Source organism: Rhamphochromis sp. 'chilingali', assembly GCF_963969265.1.
Source record: "Rhamphochromis sp. 'chilingali' genome assembly, chromosome: 16".
NCBI classification, from domain to species: Eukaryota; Metazoa; Chordata; class Actinopteri; order Cichliformes; family Cichlidae; genus Rhamphochromis; species Rhamphochromis sp. 'chilingali'.
This window is the reverse complement of record NC_137943.1, coordinates 153,143-174,330: the sequence shown is the minus strand read 5'-3', so window position 1 is coordinate 174,330 and position 21,188 is coordinate 153,143. Positions and strand designations below refer to the sequence as shown.

The window sequence follows — 21,188 nt, the reverse complement described above, 5'->3', positions numbered from 1 at the left end:
TGCACATTGCCCCTTATTTTTTTACTCTTACACCCGACAGTTAAGACAACCAAAACCGAGCACCAAGCCGCGTTTACCTTGCAAGCTGTAATTTGGTGCATAAATCTTTGCTCCAAGTTTGGTGTTTCTTTGTTTGGAGTCTGGCTTTGTGTCAGAGTTGGTAGGTGAGTGTTGGCAAGAGTCGGCTCATTAAACTAAACTAATGCTCTTCCTATGTTAACTGTGGCTGTGCCCACAAATGAGCCACTGTGGACCAGGTCAGTGTCAGTGGATAAAACTGGCTTTAGTCACGCTAAATTTAGCACACTAGTTTGAAGTGTGTGTGTGTGTGTGTGTGTTACTACTTCAGTGGCTCACAGAAGTGCTGACCTAAAAGAGGGTTTGTAGAATTCCTCAGAATAAACCAGGTAATAATGAACCTCATGTCTATGCAGATGAACTGAGCTGGGTCAGTTCATCAGATGGTTAAAGGCACTTTCTCTCAGCAGCATCGTACACGCTTTAAAGACGCGTTTGTGTAACGTGTGTTTGATTTGTTGTGTTTCAGGCCGTCCGTAGTGTGATGTGGCAGGACGTGTTCCCTCAGATCAAACTGTGGGAGTTCTACCAAGTCAAAGTGGACAGTGCTGTGGAGGAGTTTAGGACCCTGCTGCAAAACGGTGTGTAAATCCACACAGACGTCCCAAAGCCAAGAGTCGTTATGTGAGCTTCAAAAACTCATCAGCATGTTTTCATTTTGAAGCCCCAAAAAAGAACTTGTGTTTACGGTGTGTGCAAAGATGAGCAGAGGGTTAAACCACATTCACTGTGTCGTTAACATGTGTGTGCCTGCCATCAGGTACCAAGCCAGACCACAGCAAGACTGGAGGGCAGACGGGCCTCAGGATCATTCAGGATCCACAATACCGTCGCTATGGCAACACAGCAGACATGGACTCTGCTTTGGAGACGTTTGTGCCTCACAGGTGAAACTCGGGGTCCACGGCACGAGTGTGATGTTGGGCTGCTGGTCAACGTGCTGCGATTGAGTTTCTTTGTTCTTTTCAGATCGACAAACACGTTTTTAATCCTGGACAAAGATGAGCTGAGTAAATGTGCTGTTTTCACCCGACAGTCGTAAAAGACTGTTGGCATTTATAAAAGTATTTTTAAATTAAGATTACATTTATTAAGGGGAAATGAAGCTGTCCAAACCCATCCCGCCATGTGTGGAACGAACGAATGAACTGATTAACGAGCCACGCCTGTTCAATCAGGACGTAACTTTAATGTCTGTCTGACAAAGTGAGCTCAACAATCACATCGGACCAGGTCTTTTTGCCTCATCATTCAGAAACAGCGTTTTGTATTTAAATGGGTTATTTTTGTCTAATATTAAAGAAAAACGTGACAAATATTGCTCAAATGTAAGAACTCTGCTTTCACAGCACTGTAAGTATGCAGTTGACAGTTGGCTCGAAGATGTTACGCAGCCATCACATTAGAGCTGCAACAGGAAGTTTTAAACATGCAATGTGGACAGAGTCAGGTGACATCACCACCCGATTAGACCAATGTGTAACCTTATAGAATAGAATAGCCTTTATTAGAATAGAATAGAATAGAATAGAATAGAATAGAATAGAATAGAATAGCCTTTATTGTCATTGTACAGAGTACAACGAAATTGGAGTGCCACTCCCTTGGTGCAAGTTTCAATAATAAATATAAATGTAAAATATAAAAAGTACAAAAAAACAATCGTAAGTACTCAAACAATAGTATGTACAATATATACAGGATAGCAGCATTAATATAATGACAGTATGAATAGCAGCATAATATAATGACAGTGACGGTATGGTATAGGTTCAGTTGTTTTTGTGCTTATTTACTACGGTGATAGCTCTGGGAAAGAAGCTATCCCTGAATCTGTTTGTCCTGGTTTTATGTGACCTGTACCGTCGGCCTGACGGTAATAGTTCAAACAGTTGGTTGCTGGGGTGAGAGTGGTCCTTGATGATATTGCCAGCTCTGCTGAGGTACCGAGAGTTTGCAGTGACCTCCAGGCTGGGCAGAGAGCAGCCAGTGATCTTCTGGGCTGTGTTGATGACCCTCTGCAGTACTTTCCTGTCTGCAGCTGAGCACCCTGCATACCATGTTGTTATGCCGTACGTTAGGATGCTCTCTATGGTGGCTCTGTAAAATGTCACCAGCAGCCTCTCCTCCAGGTTGTTCCTCCTGAGCACTCTCAGAAAGTGGAGACGCTGCTGGGCCTTTTTAACCACCGCCGTAGTATTTGCAGTCATCACTCAGCACAGCGTGGTTGAAAAAAATAAGCCCACAAACATTTAAAAACTACATTGTTATGTTTCTTCATTGTTCAGATATGAGTTACCTCTGTGACGCTGACATGGACCAGTGTAGTTAATGTAAAGTGTGTATATCTGTGTGTGCGGCACACAGCAGTGTGATGTAATGTTGCTTCCCTCTGTAGCTTGTCACCTCAACACATCGAGGAGTGCTGCGGTTGGCTCAATCAGAAACTGACTGACCTGAATGCAGAGCAGTATCACATAGTGCACCAGCATCAGGAGCAGGTAAGGCTGCCACTGTACAGGGCCACACCTGACGTGTTAGCTAGAGGGGAAAAGCATCGAAAGCTGTTAAACCTGTGAATTAACGTCCGTCTGTCAGTCAGCATCGGGCCAATGCAGCCCCAGGTTTAGAGCAAAACGACTGATAACAGCTACGCCTGAGACGATGCTGTCACTTTAACTTGGAGCCAGAGTCTGAGGACACGCCGTGAAGAGCAAAGAGGCGGAGCTGTGACCAGTAATCACCATTAAAAGCTTCACATGAAAAAGCTGGTAGTAGCCCTTCAAAGCACCTGTTCAACAGAAGTGTAAAGCTGCTCCAGCCACCGCTGTTTGCAGAAGTTACGTTTAACTGATACAGACAGGCAGCATGCTGAACGCTGACGGCAGGACACAGGACCCTGCTGCAAACAGGGGCGGAGCTAAAGGGGGCCGTGGGGTGTACCGCACGAGCTCAGGGGTTTCCTAACATTTCGTTAGTGAAATGAAATAAAATGTTAGATTGATAAAAATATGAATGAACATGGCTCAGCGTGGAGGCAAAGTTCATGCTATCCTGATGTTTGTGGCTGTTTACAAGAAACGTCGCTTTCATTTGAATGTCAAAGCAGGAAGCTGCAGGTGATTCAGGTCAAACCACTGCAGCACAGCACCTCTAACACTAACAGCGCTGTAATAACGTATGGACCACTGCACTGAGGTCCACGGTCAGAGGCTGTAAGGTCTTCATAACCTTCAGCCTCCTGTACAGTGATGAGCTCTGAAACCTGACTGCAACTCCAGATTAACCATTGATCTGTTAGCTGTTTGATAACTGCTCTGTAAGATGAACTGTCGCCATCGCTGGGCTCCTGTGTGGACTGTTTCTATACATGGTCATTTTCAGCAAACACCTTCTCTGTGACATGTAAAATCTTTAACGTGTGTGCGGGTACTTTGTTTTCGAACAAGTGTCTGATTTGTCTTTTGCTCTGTCACAACCTTCTTCTTTGTCCCTCCAGGCTGTCAACTGTCTTATTGGAAACATCGTCTATGAACGACTTGCTGAGCACGGTCCCAGGCTGGGCCCTGTTACCAGGACAAACCCAATGGTCACCAGGTAACCAGTTTAAAGAGCTGACTAATGAGAGGAAGACAGAGTACAGTGAAGTGTGTTAATAACTCAGGACATTTACTAAAGCTTTAACAAAGACACGAGGCAGGTTAGCTGAACACTTCATAATGCTAAGATATTATCATGGCCCATACTATAAGTACGTATTAGGGGTGGCGCTGTCTCAGAAGTCAGTGAGCTGTATACCAATTAGAAGGTGGGTGGCTCAACCCCTGGTTCTCCAACCTGTGTGTCAAACTCAGGGCAAGATGCTGAACCCCGAGTTGTTCCACATACATCAAAGTATGTGAGCATTAAGATAAAAGTATTCAGGCTTATTTCAATAAAGCACTTGGATGAATGTGTGCTGACAGGTAAATGAGGCTCAAACTACATAGAAAGCTTTATATCCAGTAGCAGTCAGTTGGATTCATGTTTTCTTTGAAAAGCGTGGATGTTGGTGACAAACTCATTGATCCTCACTGAATAGGATCCATCAAATGATCCGTTGTCTAACATGAAGTGCTTTGACACAAAGTGTCCACAGCTGCACTACGTTCACATCACCCGGGCAGCCATAATGCCATGTTCCCATCTTCCGGTCAGGTATTTCACCTTCCCCTATCAGGACATGACTCTGGACCAGGAAATGCAGCTGCTGGACCAGCCAGACAAGATGTGCCATTTCCTGGCCCACAACGGTTGGGTGATGGGCGACGATCCACTCAGGAACTTTGCTGAACCAGGTAAACAGGATGAGCCACACAAGTGGTTAAAAAAAGACTAAATGTTGAATATGATGCTGCTTTAACCTGTCAGTGACTGTTGTTGCTGCGACCTGGGAGTAATAAAGTGACCGTATCAGTACTGAAGTGCTTCTGCTCCATAAAGGCTCCAACGTGTACATTCGTCGGGAGCTGATCGCCTGGGGTGACAGTGTCAAACTACGATACGGCAACACGCCTGACGACTGTCCCTACCTGTGGGATCACATGAAGAAATACACGCAAATCACAGCCAAGTATTTCCACGGAGTCCGCCTGGACAACTGCCATTCCACACCTTTACATGTTGCTGAGGTATCGCCACACCTCACTGTACATCACACACTTCATGTCAATTATTCTACGTTTAAATCCAGGACACGTAACACTTTAGCTCCATGTTGCAGTAAAGTTGTTCTGCAGGCTTACATGTTAGAAATATGTTTGATGTCTCACTGGGGCCGAACGTCACTGTTGAACTGTTCTACAGACATGTCGAGGACACACGACATGTTTGTGTTAGTCTCAAAGCATGAAAGTGTTTATTTAAATCACTGATGTGCCACAGTTTGAATAGACAGACATCTGTGATAACAGCAGAGAGGTCGCTGTGTGGCCCTGTGCTGACCCGCCCTGTGGGAGGGGTCTGAATTTTTGGGGCTTTGTTACAGTATGCAGCCACCATATAAATAACCCAGGCAAATTATTATTGGATGTCCTGGCTGTCTTGTGTTTTGCAGAGGATGTTGGAAGGATAGCCACTTCTTAGCGTGTTAACTGTATTTCCAGACGTCACCGTGTCCTTCTGGAACTTGTTCTGGTTTCGGCTCCATTTGAGAGCCGGCTTGTTCCATCTGCAAGTGTTGAAGTAATACTGTGATGTGGCCTCAGTGAGTCTAGTCCAGGTGCGAGCAAATGCTGCTGTGGCGCACCCTTCTGCTTCGACACGCATTATCAGTGAGATTCAGTGAAACGATCTCAGGACGTCTGTGCTACACTGTAACGGTCCTAACTGTAGTGACAAATATGATTAATGCTGAGTTCAAGCATGTACAAAGAGAAGACGCAGCGTCATTACAGCCATGTTGTCCCGTGTGAGCGTGTCCCTGCTAACAGCAGCTCTCTCTCTCCTTGTCCGTGATGTTTGTCGTCCAGGCCATGTTAGACGCAGCCAGAGCGGTCAGACCCAATCTGTATGTGATAGCTGAGCTCTTTACAGGCAGCGAGCTCCTTGACAATGTTTTTGTTAACCGGCTGGGAATTAGCAGTCTCATACGAGGTACAGCACTGATGTGCAAGCTAAATGTGTGACTGTCTTTCTTCTCTCCCCACTGCATTGTTCTGCATGTCTCCAAACACTCCACCTCTCCGTGTGTTCTTTGACTGCACGACTGCACCATTCTAACTGGCTGAGTCCCCTTCACTTTCATTCTCCTCCTCTTCCTCCTTCAATCTTTCTTTCATGCATGCCCCCCCGCACTGGTTTGTCATGCTGTGGTTTGTTAGTTCATGCTGGATGTGGCCAGAACGGTGCGTCCTGACCTGTATGTGGTGGCTGAGCTGTTCACCGGCAGCGAGGAGCTGGATAATGTCTTTGTTACCAAGCTAGGGATTACATCACTCATACGAGGTAAAGTACCGTGTCTATAACACACCTACAAATACAGCATGTTCGTTAACTGCTGACTTCATTCATGTTTAAATATTTGTATCAATTCCACATCTTCAGAACAGCCTCAAGTCAGCTTGAATAAATCCATGTAAACACATTCAGACTCCTGAAACTGCTGAGAGCTCAGCTGTTCCAGGAGTCCCGCTCTCGTCACTGGTGATGAGCTGGGATTGTGCACAAAGTGTGGAGCCTGTGATGAAGTCAGAGCGTGCTGTGTAGATGATCCGAAATGAATTCTGAGCACTTCTGGACATCCCAGCATCGAAGGGGAGATCAGCCACATTTCAGTCGTGCTGAACTCTGCTTGTTGTGGCGCTGTTCCTGGAGCACGCCCAAAGCTTGAAGTAAAAACCAAAAATGTAAACTCAGGAATTATAACTAGATTTTTTTTTTGGCATTCAGTGACATCTTTCAGTACTTGTAGTTGTGGTACTAAAAACTACTTGTATAGGAAGTAGCTTTAATATGTAGTGAGGTCCAAACCCCACTGCACCAAACCCCGTCACAGAGCTGCACCTGTTGGAGGTCACAGTAATAACTGTGTCCTGGTTTGCTTCCTTCCTGGTTCCATATTTTTTGCACATTTCTCACACTTCATGAAACAAATGTAAATGTTAGACAAAGATAACACAGGCAAACACAAAACGCAGGTGTTTATTATTCAGGTGTGTACACTGCAGGCCTGCGTGACTCTGTGCAGGTTACCAAAGTCACGGCTTTCATGGATCTTCATCCACAGCTGTGTGACCCACTGACAAACACAACTCTGTCAAATCCTGGAATCAAACCAGATAAACTCCAACAACCCTGTGCAGTTATGATCAGGTGACCGGGTGAGGGCCTCCAGCTCGCACTGGAACGGTTCGCAGCCGAGTGTGAAGCAGCGGGAATGAGGATCAGCACCTCCAAATCTGAGGCCATGGTTCTCAGCCGGAAAAGGGTGGAGTGCCCACTCCGGGTCGGGGATGAGTTCCTGCCCCAAGTGGAGGAGTTCAAGTATCTCGGGGTCTTGTTCGCGAGTGATGGGAGAAGGGAGCCGGAGATCGACAGACGGATTGGGGCTGCGGCTGCAGTAATGCGGACGCTGCACCGGTCCGTCGTGGTGAAGAGGGAGCTGAGTGTAAAAGCGAAGCTCTCAATTTACCGGTCGATCTACGTCCCTACCCTCACCTATGGCCACGAGCTGTGGGTAGTGACCGAAAGAACGAGATCGCGGATACAAGCGGCAGAAATGAGCTTCCTCCGAAGGGTGGCTGGCCTCTCCCTTAGAGATAGGGTGAGAAGTTCGGCCATCCGGGAGGGGCTCAGAGTAGAGCAGCTGCTGCTCCACATCGAAAGGAGCCAGCTGAGGTGGTTCGGGCATCTGACAAGGATGCCCCCTGGGCGCCTCCTGGGTGAGGTGTTCCAGGCATGTCCCACCGGGAGGAGGCCCCGGGGCAGACCCATGACACGCTGGACAGGTTATATCTCTCCAGCGTGTCCTGGGAACGCCTTGGTGTTCCCCCGGATAAGCTGGAGGAGGTGGCTGGGGAGAGGGAGGTCTGGGCCTCTTTGCTTAGGCTGCTGCCCCCGCGACCCGGCCTCGGATAAAGCGGATGAAGATGGATGGATGGATGGATGGATGTTGCTGGACCGTTTGCACAGATTCAACTTTTCATCCCCATCATGGTTCTGATGTCATTTGTACTCAGTTTGGATTCACATGGAAACAAATGTAACTGAGTGTGTGAGCTCACCTGTCAGTGATGCAGCATGGCGTGTGTCCACCTGTGTCTGCGAGCGCTTACTTTGGTTTTCCCCCTTCACTCGATCATCAGAGGCGATGTCAGCTGGTGACAGCCACGAGGAGGGCCGCCTGGTGTATCGTTACGGCGGTGAGCCAGTAGGAGCTTTTGTTCAGCCCAGTCTCCGCCCACTGACACCCTCCATATCACACGCCATGTTTCTTGATGTAACCCATGACAACGAGTGTCCTATCCAGGTGGGTCTCTTGAGATCAGCTGACAGTGAGCTTGGAGTCGAGCTGTTGTACGATGGTTAATTGTCGGGTGTGTCGTTTACAGCTCCGCTCAGCCTTCGACGCTCTGCCCAGTTCTGCTATCGTGGCCATGGCGTGCTGCGCTACTGGCTCCACCCGTGGATACGATGAACTGGTGCCACATCAGGTTATTATATATTTATCTGACAGCATTTTGCTGAACACGACAGAACAAAGTCTCCAATAATGGGGCGTATTTGTAAAAATGTGCCTAACTGCTCATTAACACAAGCTCAGCCTGTCTTTGGTCCTTTGTGGAGTTTTTGTGGACACAAACGGTCTTTAGAATCTAAAACAGCAGAAGCAAACTTAACATGACAGACATACATCGTAAGTTCACTTTATAGTTTTGGATTTTTCCTTTGTTAATGCTGATGTTCCAGTGAATTTAGATTCACTGGATAAATCTGTCACATATATAATAAAATCCAAAATTTCAAGTCAACCCTCATTCCTTTATACTTCCAGTTTAAATAGTGCTAATTCACGAGGCAGTTCATCAAATAAAGAAAATAAAAGTGTTACTTTGAGGCCCTGTGAGAGGCGCTGCAATAAGAGCACACACCGACTCCATGCTTACCTGTGCACAGATCTCTGTGGTGAAGGAGGAGCGCTTCTATCCCAAGTGGAACCCGTCAGCAGTCCCATCCTCTCCTGGTGAGGTTAGCTCCTGTACCGGCATCGTAGCTGGGAAACGGGCAGTAAACAAGCTGCACCAGGAGCTAGCTGCACAGGGATTCACACAGGTACACACACACACACAGGAAGTGCTTTCTGTGCTAAAGCCGATGCTTCGATGCTAAAACCTTTTGGTACAGTTTGTCCAACTCCTCCTGTCCAGGTGTACGTGGACCAGGTGGATGCAGACATCGTTGCAGTGACTCGTCACTGTCCCAGCACCCACCAGTCTGTGGTAACCGTGAGCAGGACCGCCTTCTGGGATCCCAAAACCCACCAGTACAGCACCAGTGTCCCGCCCATGTTCATTCCTGGTAGAACAACATCATTACTGTGGATTTTGAATCTTAGTGCAGCTGTGCACACCCACCACGTTTGTTTTTTTTTATTTTATTTTCATTGATTTATTTTTTTCGATTAGTTGGATCTGAATAATCTTATCATTGCATTTGAAAACAAGTGCGCTCCTCACTCAGATCAGGTACTGCTAGCAGACCCGGGTGCACGTTCATGCTTTGCAGCATCTCTTTATTCACGTTGCTGTGCACACTCGGCTGCAGCGCTGCTGCTGCAAGCCACACACATCAACAACAACATGATAGGACCCCGTTCAGTCTTGTAACCCAACAGTACTAAATATGTGAAGAGATGCAGACGATAAAATCCTGGTTTAAAAACGCTGTCCTGGTCTCAGATATGGTCCCACACTGATACACCTTCGACATCTGCATCAAACCATGAAATTCTCCCTGCTTCTCATGAGAACTGGATGAGCCCAGAGTCTGTCCTGTTCAGAGACATGAGGACCATAATTACTTGATACTGACTTTTACTTATTTATTGTTTTCAGTGTATTTTGAGAACACATTTTTACATAAAGGCAGTGCATATGGTGTGTGTGTGTTACCTGCAAAGTCGGATCTGGAAAATTTGTCACAACATGTTAGGTGTGTAGTTTGGATGGATTCACAGTGCATGCTGCCACCTTTTCCCTCTCCCAGGGAAAATAGAGGAGGTGGTGCTGGAGGCAAGGATGGTGGAAAGGAGCGCCGGGAAATATAAGAAGGATGAGAACTACATCAACGGCATGCCAGAATACACAGTGGAAATGAAAGAGCACATCTCGGTGAGCGCGTCGTGTTTAACACAGGTGTGTTTCTGAGCGTTAGTGGCAGACGGACGGTGTTAAACTGGTTCTGCTGTGTGCACAGCTGGATGAGAGTACAGTGATGAAGAAAGCTGGAGTGACGTCAAAAGGGCGTTCAGAGTTTGTGCACGAGATCACCTTCCAGAAGCTGACACCCGGCAGCATCATCGCCTTCAGGTAGCACACACACAAACGTCACGCGTGATTGTGTGTTATGGTCACTTTTCAGACTCGCGTTTCTCTTTTCTCTCCTTGTCAGGGTCAGTTTGGATCCCAAAGCCCAGAAGCTGGTGGGACTGCTGAGGTACTATCTGTCCCAGTTTAGCCCAAAGTACAGGAGAGGCAGCGTAGCAGATGAAAACCCACCAGACGCACTGAAGAAGCCCCTGGCACAGTGAGCACACCACATACTCAACACAGGCCTTTTTGTGGTATGGATGAAATGGGACTGACAGAACGTGTCTCGCTAAGATGAGATGCAACGGTGCGAGCTGCAGGGTACACTCAGAAAGGTGAAGCTAGTATATCAGACACACAGATATGCAGAGTACTTCATCCTGTTAGTAGTACAGTATTTTTGCTAGCACACACACCTCTTACATACTCTGTACCCACACAGACCCAAAGATTGAGCGCTTTTGTCGTCATAGCTTGATGGATATAATTGGATACCAGCTGTCACGAGCTATGGTGTAAAACCAGGACTTGTCAAACAGGTGTCAGTCACATCATTAGTAGGTTGCTGTACTCTGATCATCCATCAGTTAGTAGGAACATAAAATCATCAGGGAAATGTGACGGGATAGATGAACGCTGCTGTTTATGTTCATGCTTTTAGCTTTAGGTGAGGTGCAGTCAGGAGTACTTTGAACGAGCAGCACAATGGAGACTGATGGCCTGTAGCAGCTTCTTATTGAGACTGTGTTTAACAGGCTCATGTCTAAGCTGACGCTGGCAGACATGAATGTCCTGCTGTTTTGCTGCGACACGGAGGAAAAAGAGGAAGGCGGAGGCTGTTACAGTATCCCAGGCTGGGAAACTCTCAAATACGCAGGACTTCAGGGTAACTTTATGTTCTTCAGTCCAGTCTGTACCTCATCTAGGATGGAGACCAAATGAGTGTTACTAAAGTGTTGCTGTGTTTGCAGGTCTGATGTCTGTGTTTGCTGATGTTCGTCCCAACAACGACCTGGGCCATCCTTTGTGTGCCAACCTCAGAGACGGAGACTGGCTCATAGACTTCGTCGCCAATAGGCTGATGCACAGGGAGGGGCCGCTGGCAGAGGTGAGACTGGGACTGGTTTAAGGCTCCTGTTTGTGATGACCTCTTACCACCACAGGCCACCTCACACAGGCCGCCGGCTTCTGGGTTTGAGTTTTCTGTGTGCAGTTTTCACATTCTTCCTGTTCCTGTTGGTCCCAGTACTTCAGAGACTCTGTCGGAGGGAATCGCCACTAATGTTCATTTAGATAACGATGAAATACTGAGTGTGCTAAAGGACTGGAGCAGCTGTTTGAGAACAAACATGACAGAAAACCATGAATGGATGAAATGTATTTGAGACTTTAATCACCGAATAAAAACAAGATGAACATAAAGGAGGGTGTGTGGAAGTGAAACGACTATCTGCCATACTGTTTCTCATGAAACCCCATAAAGTCAGTACTGCAGAAGAAGAGAAGCGTGCATACAGACTCTGTAAACTGTCACTGGTAAAAACATGACAAACTTTATACTCTCCAACAATCTAATGATATTTAGTCGGCTAACACTAAAATAAGTTAAAAGCCTAAGCTGACTAAAGCTCAATGAAATCCACATTAGCACTGGAGGAAACGTCTGCAACATGACTGACTCCTTAAATTGTGCTCCAAAAACCTGAACTCACAGGCTGCTAGCTACAAAGCGCTAATCCTACAAAGCGCTAATCCTACAAAGCGCTAATCCTACAAAGTGCTAATGCTACCGAGTCATTTGCTCAGGCCCGTGTGCGACCCAGCTGACTGAGACACAAGCTTAGATATTTCTGTCCCTGCCCTGGACCATAGTTGTTTGAGGCAGGTGCTGCTGAGTACTGAGCCTTCCTGCGTCTCCTCCTTATACTCGTTCTTCCTCAAACACGGCTGCTTGTTTCTGTCAGACACAAGTCTTCATCTTCTGTGTGTCTGCAGGTGGGTCGCTGGTTGGCAGCCATGTTTAATTTCCTCAAACACATGCCCCGCTACCTCATCCCCTGCTACTTTGATGCTATCCTAGTTTCCACCTACACCACAGCCCTCGATGCCACCTACAAACTCATGTCCAGGTAGGCTGTGCTGTGTCTGTCGACACAGCAGATCTCTTTGTTGTACTGAAATGTTAGTGTACAGCTCATCTTCATCTCTGTGTCCGGTTCGCTGCGGTCGAGCGATGACGTGTACCTGTCCTCCGTCTGAAAACAGCTTTGTCCAGAACGGCTCTACCTTTGTTCGTCACCTGGCGCTCGGTTCGGTTCAGATGTGCAGCGTTGGACGCTTTCCTGCTCTGCCTCCTGTTTCTGCTCAATTAGACGACGTCCCGTACCGCATCAGTCCAATCACGGGCCAGAAGGAGCAGTGCTGCGCCTCGCTGGCTGCAGGTAACAGTCGCACACATCTGATGCTGTGTTTCCCGATGAAATCTTGTTTTGAGTCACGTCTCTTTGTCAGGTCTTCCTCATTTCTCTGCGGGGATTTTCCGTTGCTGGGGCAGAGACACCTTCATCGCTCTCAGGGGACTGCTGCTCCTCACTGGTAGACACGTCGAGGCTCGGTGCGTGGCCCCGTGCACCTCATCTGATTCTCATGATACACGAGTGTATTAATTATATTACATTTCCTTACAAACTAAATTCCTTATCATGGTCTCCATAGCAACATCATCCTGGCCTTTGCAGGGACATTGCGCCACGGTTTGATCCCCAACCTGCTGGGGGAGGGTCGATGTGCCAGATACAACTGCAGGGACGCTGTGTGGTGGTGGCTGCAGTGCATCCAGGTGGGAGCTGCTGTGAACTTAAACTAGAAACAAGAGAGAGCAGAGTGCGGGTACGGCGCGCGGGGTGAGGAGTGCGGCGCCGGGAGTGAGGGTACGGCGCCGGGAGTGAGGAGTGCGGGTACGAGTGAGGAGTGAGGGTACGGCGCCCGGAGTGAGGAGTGGGGGTACGAGTGAGGAGTGAGGGTACGGCGCCCGGAGTGAGGAGTGGGGGTACGAGTGAGGAGTGAGGGTACGGCGCCGGGAGTGAGGAGTGCGGGTACGAGTGAGGAGTGTGGGTACGAGTGAGGGTACGGCGCCGGGAGTGAGGAGTGAGGGTACGAGTGAGGAGTGCGGGTACGAGTGAGGAGTGAGGAGTGCGGGTACGAGTGAGGAGTGCGGGTACGGCGCCGGGAGTGTGGGTACGAGTGAGGAGTGTGGGTACGAGTGAGGAGTGTGGGTACGAGTGAGGAGTGCGGGTACGGCGCCCGGAGTGAGGAGTGCGGGTACGAGTGAGGAGTGCGGGTACGGTGCCCGGAGTGAGGAGTGCGGGTACGAGTGAGGAGTGCGGGTACGGTGCCCGGAGTGAGGAGTGAGGGTACGGCGCCGGGAGTGAGGAGTGCGGGTACGAGTGAGGAGTGCGGGTACGGTGCCCGGAGTGAGGAGTGAGGGTACGGCGCCGGGAGTGAGGAGTGCGGGTACGAGTGAGGAGTGCGGGTACGGTGCCCGGAGTGAGGAGTGAGGGTACGGCGCCGGGAGTGAGGAGTGCGGGTACGAGTGAGGAGTGCGGGTACGAGTGAGGAGTGAGGGTACGAGTGAGGAGTGCGGGTACGGCGCCCGGAGTGAGGAGTGCGGGTACGAGTGAGGAGTGCGGGTACGAGTGAGGAGTGCGGGTACGAGTGAGGAGTGCGGGTACGGCGCCCGGAGTGAGGAGTGCGGGTACGGCGCCCGGAGTGAGGAGTGCGGGTACGAGTGAGGAGTGCGGGTACGGTGCCCGGAGTGAGGAGTGAGGGTACGGCGCCGGGAGTGAGGAGTGCGGGTACGAGTGAGGAGTGAGGGTACGGCGCCCGGAGTGAGGACTTAAAAACTTCATGTGTGGAACAGTACTGAAAGCCCTTCAGTGAGATGGGGGATCAATGATGCTAAACGTCAATGTTTAACTTTCAAGCTGCTCATTAAATCTGTGTCTAAACAAACACCTTTGTGCATTCGTGCTTGTGTTCAGGACTACACTACCCAGGTTCCCAGAGGGCATGAAATCCTTAGCTGCCCTGTCACACGCATGTACCCCACTGATGACTGCGAGCCTTGTAAACCTGGAGAGGTGGTATGTACACACACACACACACACACACACACACACCTCAGGCTGGAGCTCACCCCTGGCCCTTCAGCCAGTATTAGTCTCTCTACATTTCTACGCCGTTCTTAAGGGAAACGGGCAGAGAAGGCTGAGCTGTGACAGGAACATCAGTGGCACCAGGTCTTTTGGACTTTGTGGTCCAAGTTGTCCTCTGTAAGCACAGTCAGGCATGACACCAGTGACTGTGGCCCTGTGTACAACAGGATGCAGACTGTGTTCATGAAGCGTTCGTGTGGGATCATCATGACTGAGTGGAACAGAGAAATGTTCTTTAGGGTTACTTAGACGAGCTGTTCAGGCTGTGTTACAGGGATCGTACCAAATACTCACTTTGTGCTGTTTGACTGTATTTCTGGACGTTTAAATGAATCTCTGCACCTATTGTCCCTAAAATATGAAGAAATGAGGGGGTGGCTCAAGATTTTTGCACAGTACTGAAAATATTTTCCTTAAGTTCATTTTCAGGCGGCATGCTTATCTCAGGGCTTCACTAAACACTGCAAACAATTTAACAAAGCAGTCAGCACTCGCACACTGACATACCGTCATAGCTAGCTGATGTGTAACCTTTGACCCAACAGGAGGCTAAACTACAAAGACCACGATCCTAACGAGCTGCTCCTCTTATTAATCAGAGCACTAATAGTACATTTAACAGGTGCACACCTGGACTGGTATACCTGCTCCTCCTGTGTTCCAGCAGCATCGGCGTCTCTTTAATGCGACTGCTGGCAGTCACCAAATACTGGAGTGGCCCACACAGATGCTGAGTGTTGTGTGTTTATGCCCCGAACGTTCTGTGTGTTCATACATGTGCAGGAGCAGCCTCTGTATGATGTGATCCATGAAGCTCTGCGGCGCCACTTGGAGGGCATTTCCTTCAGAGAGAGAAACGCTGGACCCAAAATAGACATGAAAATGAGAGATGAAGGTGTGTGTGTTAAATGAGTTGCGTATTCAGAGTACTTATACACATTTTAAGAAAGTAATTTCTAACAGCTGATAAGCCGATGACATCATCTGGTTTTACTAAGTTCTTACTACAAAGATTTTTCGGGTACTGCACCTCACAACCTTTTGCTCTTTGCAGGGTTCAGCGTCGTTGCTCGGGTCGACCCCGCCACAGGTTTTGTGAGCGGAGGAAACCGCTTTAACTGCGGCACATGGATGGACAAGATGGGAGAGAGTGAGAGAGCCAGGAACAAAGGCATGCCTGCTACTCCAAGGTAACACAAACTCCTCACGCTGTGCAGTAAGTGACCCGCAGACTCCAGCTGCTCACATTCTACTGTCTCTACTGTTTTTACTGAAGTCAAATCATCAAAAAAGACTTCGCTGAAGCCCTCCATCAGGTTCAAAGTTGTATAAGTAACATATTAAACATGCTGAGACAGCAGCCCTCACAGAGTGCCACATCGAAACAGCAGAGCTTGGTGTTCGGGCTCCTCTGTGAAACTTTCCCAGGGTCCTCCCTGCTGCTGGTGTCCAGCTCTCTGTGGTGGGGGTGGGGTGGGGGTGCCACACACAATATTTAGTTTCTGGGTCTCATCATGGTGCACTCTGCTGGCTATTATGAAACACACACACACACACACACACACACACGGGTTGGGATGGTAATAATGTATCAGAATAAATAAACTATCTAGTTTCTTCAGGCTTCAATCATCTAACACAATAAACAGGAGCAGAGGAAGCTGCTGAGATCATTTGGTGTTGTCCACAGGTGTAACCCACAGATCCACGGTCCTTCTAAATGTGGCTCAATTCAATTCATCCATCCATCCATCCATCTTCATCCGCTTTATCCGGGGCCGGGTCGCGGGGGCAGCAGCCTAAGCAAAGAGGCCCAGACCTCCCTCTCCCCAGCCACCTCCTCCAGCTTATCCGGGGGAATACCAAGGCGTTCCCAGGCCAGCCGAGAGATATAATCTCTCCAGCGTGTCCTGGGTCTACCCCGGGGCCTCCTCCCGGTGGGACATGCCTGGAACACCTCACCCAGGAGGCGCCCAGGGGGCATCCTTGTCAGATGCCCGAACCACCTCAGCTGGCTCCTTTCGATGTGGAGCAGCAGCTGCTCTACTCTGAGCCCCTCCCGGATGGCCGAACTTCTCACCCTATCTCTAAGGGAGAGGCCAGCCACCCTTCGGAGGAAGCTCATTTCTGCCGCTTGTATCCGCGATCTCGTTCTTTCGGTCACTACCCACAGCTCGTGGCCATAGGTGAGGGTAAGGACGTAGATCGACCGGTAAATTGAGAGCTTCGCTTTTACACTCAGCTCCCTCTTCACCACGACGCACCGGTGCAGCGTCCGCATTACTGCAGCTGCAGCCCCAATCCGTCTGTCGATCTCCGGCTCCCTTCTCCCATCACTCGCGAACAAGACCCCGAGATACTTGAACTCCTCCACTTGGGGCAGGAACTCATCCCCGACCCGGAGTGGGCACTCCACCCTTTTCCGGCTGAGAACCATGGCCTCAGATTTGGAGGTGCTGATCCTCATTCCCGCTGCTTCACACTCGGCTGCGAACCGTTCCAGTGCAAGCTGGAGGCCCTCACCCGATGAAGCCAACAGAACCACATCATCTGCAAAAATCAGAGATGAGATTCTGAGGCCACCAAAGCGAAAGCCCTCCGCCACTTGGCTGCGCCTAGAAATCCTGTCCATAAAAATTATGAACAGAACCGGAGACAAAGGGCAGCCCTGGCGGAGCCCATCACCCACCGGGAATGAGTCCGACTTATTGCCGGCAATGCGAACCAAGCTCTTGCAACGGTTGTATAGGGATCGAATGGCCCGTAGCAATGGGCCAGACACCCCATATTCCCGCAACACCTCCCACAGGGCACCCCGAGGGACACGGTCGAATGCCTTCTCCAAGTCCACAAAACACATGTAGACTGGTTGGGCAAACTCCCATGCACCCTCAAGTATCCTGGAGAGGATAAAGAGCTGATCCAGTGTTCCGCGACCAGGACGAAAACCGCATTGTTCCTCCTGTATCCGAGGTTCGACTAACGGACGAACTCTCCTTTCCAGCACTCTGGCATAGACTTTCCCAGGGAGGCTGAGGAGTGTGATCCCCCTGTAGTTGGAACACACCCTCCGGTCCCCCTTCTTAAAGATGGGGACCACCACCCCGGTCTGCCAGTCCACAGGTACTGCCCCTGATCTCCACGCAACATTGCAGAGGCGTGTCAACCAGGACAGCCCTACAACGTCCAGAGCCTTCAGGAACTCGGGGCGGACCTCATCAACACCAGGGGCTCTGCCACCAAGGAGTTGTTTAACTGCCTCAGTGACCTCGCCCCCGGAAATTGGCGGGTCATTCCCCTCATCCCCAGACTCTGCTTCCTCCTCGGAAGACGTGTCAGTGGGATTAAGGAGGTCCTCGAAGTATTCCTTCCACCGCCTGACAATTTTCTCAGTCGACGTCAGCAGCGCTCCGCCAGCACTATACACAGTGCAGGTAGAGCACCGCTTTCCCCTCCTGAGACCTCTGACGGTTTGCCAGAATCTCTTCGAGGCAGTCCGAAAGTCTTTTTCCATGGCCTCTCCGAACTCCTCCCACACCCGAGTTTTTGCTTCAGCCACTGCCCGAGCCGCATTCCGCTTGGCCTGTCGATACCTGTCGGCTGCCTCCAGAGTCCCACAGGCTAACCAAGCCCGATAGGACTCCTTCTTCAGCCTGGTGGCTCCCTTCACCTCTGGTGTCCACCATTTGGTTCGGGGATTACCACCACGGCAGGCACCAACCACCTTGCGGCCGCAGCTCAATGCAGCAGCTTCGGCAATGGAGACGCTGAACATGGTCCATTCGGACTCAATGTCCCCAGTCTCCCTCGGAATGCTGTTGAAGCTCTGCCGGAGGTGTGCGTTGAAGATCTCGCGGACTGGGGCCTCTGCTAGACGTTCCCAGCACACCCTCACTACGCGTTTAGGTGCACCAGGTCTGTCCAGCGTCCTCCCCCACCACCTGATCCAACTCACCACCAGGTGGTGATCAGTTGACAGCTCAGCCCCTCTCTTTACCCGAGTGTCCAGAACATATGGTCGCAGGTCTGCTGATACGATTACAAAATCGATCATCGACCTACGGCCTAGAGCGTCCTGGTGCCACGTGCACTTATGGACACTCTTATGTTCGAACAGGGTGTTCGTTATGGCCAAACTGTGATTAGCACAGAAGTCCAATAACAAAGCACCGCTCGGGTTCAGATCAGGGAGGCCGTTCCTCCCAATCACGCCCCTCCAGGTCTCGCTGTCGTTACCCACGTGAGCATTGAAGTCTCCCAGCAGGACAACAGAGTCTCCAGGACTCTAAGAAGGCTGGGTACTCTGAACTGCCACTCGGCGCATAAGCGCAGATGACAGTCAGGACCCGTTCCCCGACCCTAAGGCGCAGGGAACAAACCCTCTCGTCCACCGGGAAAAACCCCAACGTACCGGCAGCAAGCCGAGGGGATATTAGAATACCCACCCCAGCCCGCCGCCTCTCACCAGGGGCAACTACAGACTGAGACAGAGTCCAGCCCCTCTCCAGGAGACTGGTTCCAGAGCCCAAGCCATGCGTAGAGGTGAGCCCGACTATATCTAGCCGGTACCTCTCAACCTCACGCACTAACTCAGGCTCCTTCCCCACCAGAGAGGTGACATTCCATGTCCCTATTGCCAGTCTTGGCAGCCGGGGGTCAGTCCGCCAGGGCCTCCGCTCCTGGCCGCCACCCGGCACACAATGCACCCAACCCCTATGGCGCCTCCTGCGGGTGGTGGGCCTGCGGGAGGATGGGCCCATGTCTCCTCTTCGGGCTGTGCCCGGCCGGGCCCCATGGACTAAGGCCCGGCCACCAGACGCTCACCCTCGGGCACCCTCCCCGGGCCTGGCTCCAGGGCGGGGCCCCGGTAACCCTATCCCGGGCAGGGTAAACTGTTCCCTCGGTGTCCTTTTCATAAGGGTCTTATGAATCGCTCTTTGTCTGGTCCCTCACCCAGGGCCAGTTTGCCATGGGAGACCCTACCAATAGGGGTGCAACGATACACAAAATTCACGGTTCGGTTCGGTTCGATACTTTGGTGTCACGGTTCGATATTTTTTCGATACAAAATAAAATGTTCATGCCTTTTTAATTTGTCATTTATTAAAATTATAAATATATATTTTAACTCAAAAGTACAGTTTTTAAATTTAACTCTAACCCTTGTGCGCGTTTTTTATTTTGACAGCGAATGCGCACCTGCGGACCACTTATGTGCACCCCTGGTTATTTAAATTCAAATTCAAATTTTATTTGTCACGTACACAGTCATACACAGTACGATATGTAGTGAAATGCTTGGACAACTGCTCGTGACCTAAAGAAAACAAAAAAAGGAAAAGGCTATGAATAAGATAGGAAATAAATATGAAAAATTAAAAAGGGTAAATTTAACTAGGAAGGAATAGAATATAAATTAAGGTTAAAAATGAAATAACTGTACAACACAAATTAGAATGAAGGGTAAATTTAACTGGGAAGAATAAGATAAAGATAAATATATAAATTAAAGTTGAAAATAAAATAACTGTACAACAAAATACACAATACACAATATAGAACTATATAAGAATGTATGAAGAAATCTAAATATAAATAAATATATACACAATAACAATTTAGCTCGTCATATTGCAGCCACAGAAATTCTTTTGTCCATGAAACCATAAAGCTGCACTTTCTTTTTGCCTTATAGTCTGATTTGTCATAACTTCTCCGTTTTGTGGTAAGCTTTTCTTTGGCTGTCACTTCTTCACCCTGACCTGTCTTATTTGGCTCAGCAGAACTAAAATATATATCTGTCTGTGAAGGTTCTCAGTCATCCAGGTCATCGTAGTCAAATATAAATCCTGCTGCTTTTACACACGCACTCACATAAGTTCAGCGATTCTCTGCGCGATCAACCTCTCACATGTTTAAGCTTGCTGCGGGAGATTTCACTTGTCATGTTTGCATAGTAAGCTAACGATTAATAAGATGATGTCAGAGGAATTGGTGCACAAATTATCATCACTCACAGATCAGTGCTGTCGCTCTCTATACACAGTTCGCACGATTGCAAAGTGAAAGCAAAAAAACAAGCGCAAATTCAAACGCGATTTCAATATATCACATATTGACAGTGGCTCACCGATGCCAATGACATAATTACCCAGCTACATTTCTGAAAGAATGCAAAAGCATTGACATATATTTTTCCTTCCTACAATAGCCCGACGGGCAGGGAAGAGATAGATTTTGGTAGCCCGACTGAAAAAAATCGCTAGCCCCAGGACGTCGGGCTAGCGATTTTGCGAGCCCTGTATCTGATTGAGGAATCACTCATCTTTGGAAAAGAGAGTTTATTACAGAGAAATGTCTCTTTCCAAAATAAAAGCTATACTATCCGCTTCTTCTGGGCTATATTCTCAGCAGCATATTAAACATATCAGGTCTCCATAAGGAGAATCACGTGCTAACAGCTGTCTAAATGACTCGGCTAAAGTTAGTAGCATGCTTGTTGTTTTTGTCTTTGCACTAAGATGATGTAAATGTGCAGTCATATTCGTTGTGTTCCCACTAGTGCTTTCAGGTTAATCTCGTTGAAATGACCTTAACGCCACAACACGGCAAATCTCCGTTAACGAGCTACCGCCGATCGCCCTGTGCATGGGGCTAGACGGCCAACACGTTAACGAGCTAACTGCGCTAACACACTAGTTCCCACCCATGTAATTGAGCATTGCATGGCGCATCCAACATACTGTTTTACTTTAGTCCATGACTCGCTTACCTTCAGGGTCATACGTCACATGAAAACCAAAATAATTCCAAACGCCAGATCTGAATG

At 49.1% G+C, this 21,188-nt stretch overlaps 1 protein-coding gene across 3 annotated transcripts in view; it reads left to right on the top strand.

Annotated features, from left to right (window-relative positions):
• agla (amylo-alpha-1, 6-glucosidase, 4-alpha-glucanotransferase a) overlaps positions 1 to 21,188 on the top strand; it is a 39,396-nt gene that overhangs the window by 14,220 nt on the left and 3,988 nt on the right. For 2 of the 3 annotated variants that reach the window (XM_080907057.1, XM_080907059.1), the window contains exons 7-29: positions 548 to 659; positions 839 to 965; positions 2,477 to 2,579; positions 3,578 to 3,675; positions 4,276 to 4,415; positions 4,561 to 4,748; positions 5,940 to 6,063; positions 7,923 to 8,086; positions 8,169 to 8,270; positions 8,734 to 8,889; positions 8,985 to 9,135; positions 9,823 to 9,947; positions 10,033 to 10,145; positions 10,228 to 10,362; positions 10,901 to 11,031; positions 11,117 to 11,253; positions 12,141 to 12,274; positions 12,411 to 12,586; positions 12,657 to 12,759; positions 12,861 to 12,984; positions 14,186 to 14,287; positions 15,143 to 15,254; positions 15,414 to 15,549. In XM_080907057.1, coding sequence (XP_080763183.1) covers positions 548 to 659; positions 839 to 965; positions 2,477 to 2,579; positions 3,578 to 3,675; positions 4,276 to 4,415; positions 4,561 to 4,748; positions 5,940 to 6,063; positions 7,923 to 8,086; positions 8,169 to 8,270; positions 8,734 to 8,889; positions 8,985 to 9,135; positions 9,823 to 9,947; positions 10,033 to 10,145; positions 10,228 to 10,362; positions 10,901 to 11,031; positions 11,117 to 11,253; positions 12,141 to 12,274; positions 12,411 to 12,586; positions 12,657 to 12,759; positions 12,861 to 12,984; positions 14,186 to 14,287; positions 15,143 to 15,254; positions 15,414 to 15,549 — 2,993 coding nt within the window. Of the gene's footprint in view, positions 1 to 547; positions 660 to 838; positions 966 to 2,476; positions 2,580 to 3,577; positions 3,676 to 4,275; positions 4,416 to 4,560; positions 4,749 to 5,588; positions 5,713 to 5,939; positions 6,064 to 7,922; positions 8,087 to 8,168; positions 8,271 to 8,733; positions 8,890 to 8,984; positions 9,136 to 9,822; positions 9,948 to 10,032; positions 10,146 to 10,227; positions 10,363 to 10,900; positions 11,032 to 11,116; positions 11,254 to 12,140; positions 12,275 to 12,410; positions 12,587 to 12,656; positions 12,760 to 12,860; positions 12,985 to 14,185; positions 14,288 to 15,142; positions 15,255 to 15,413; positions 15,550 to 21,188 lie in introns of all 3 variants that reach the window. The other variant, XM_080907058.1, reaches the window with a different exon arrangement.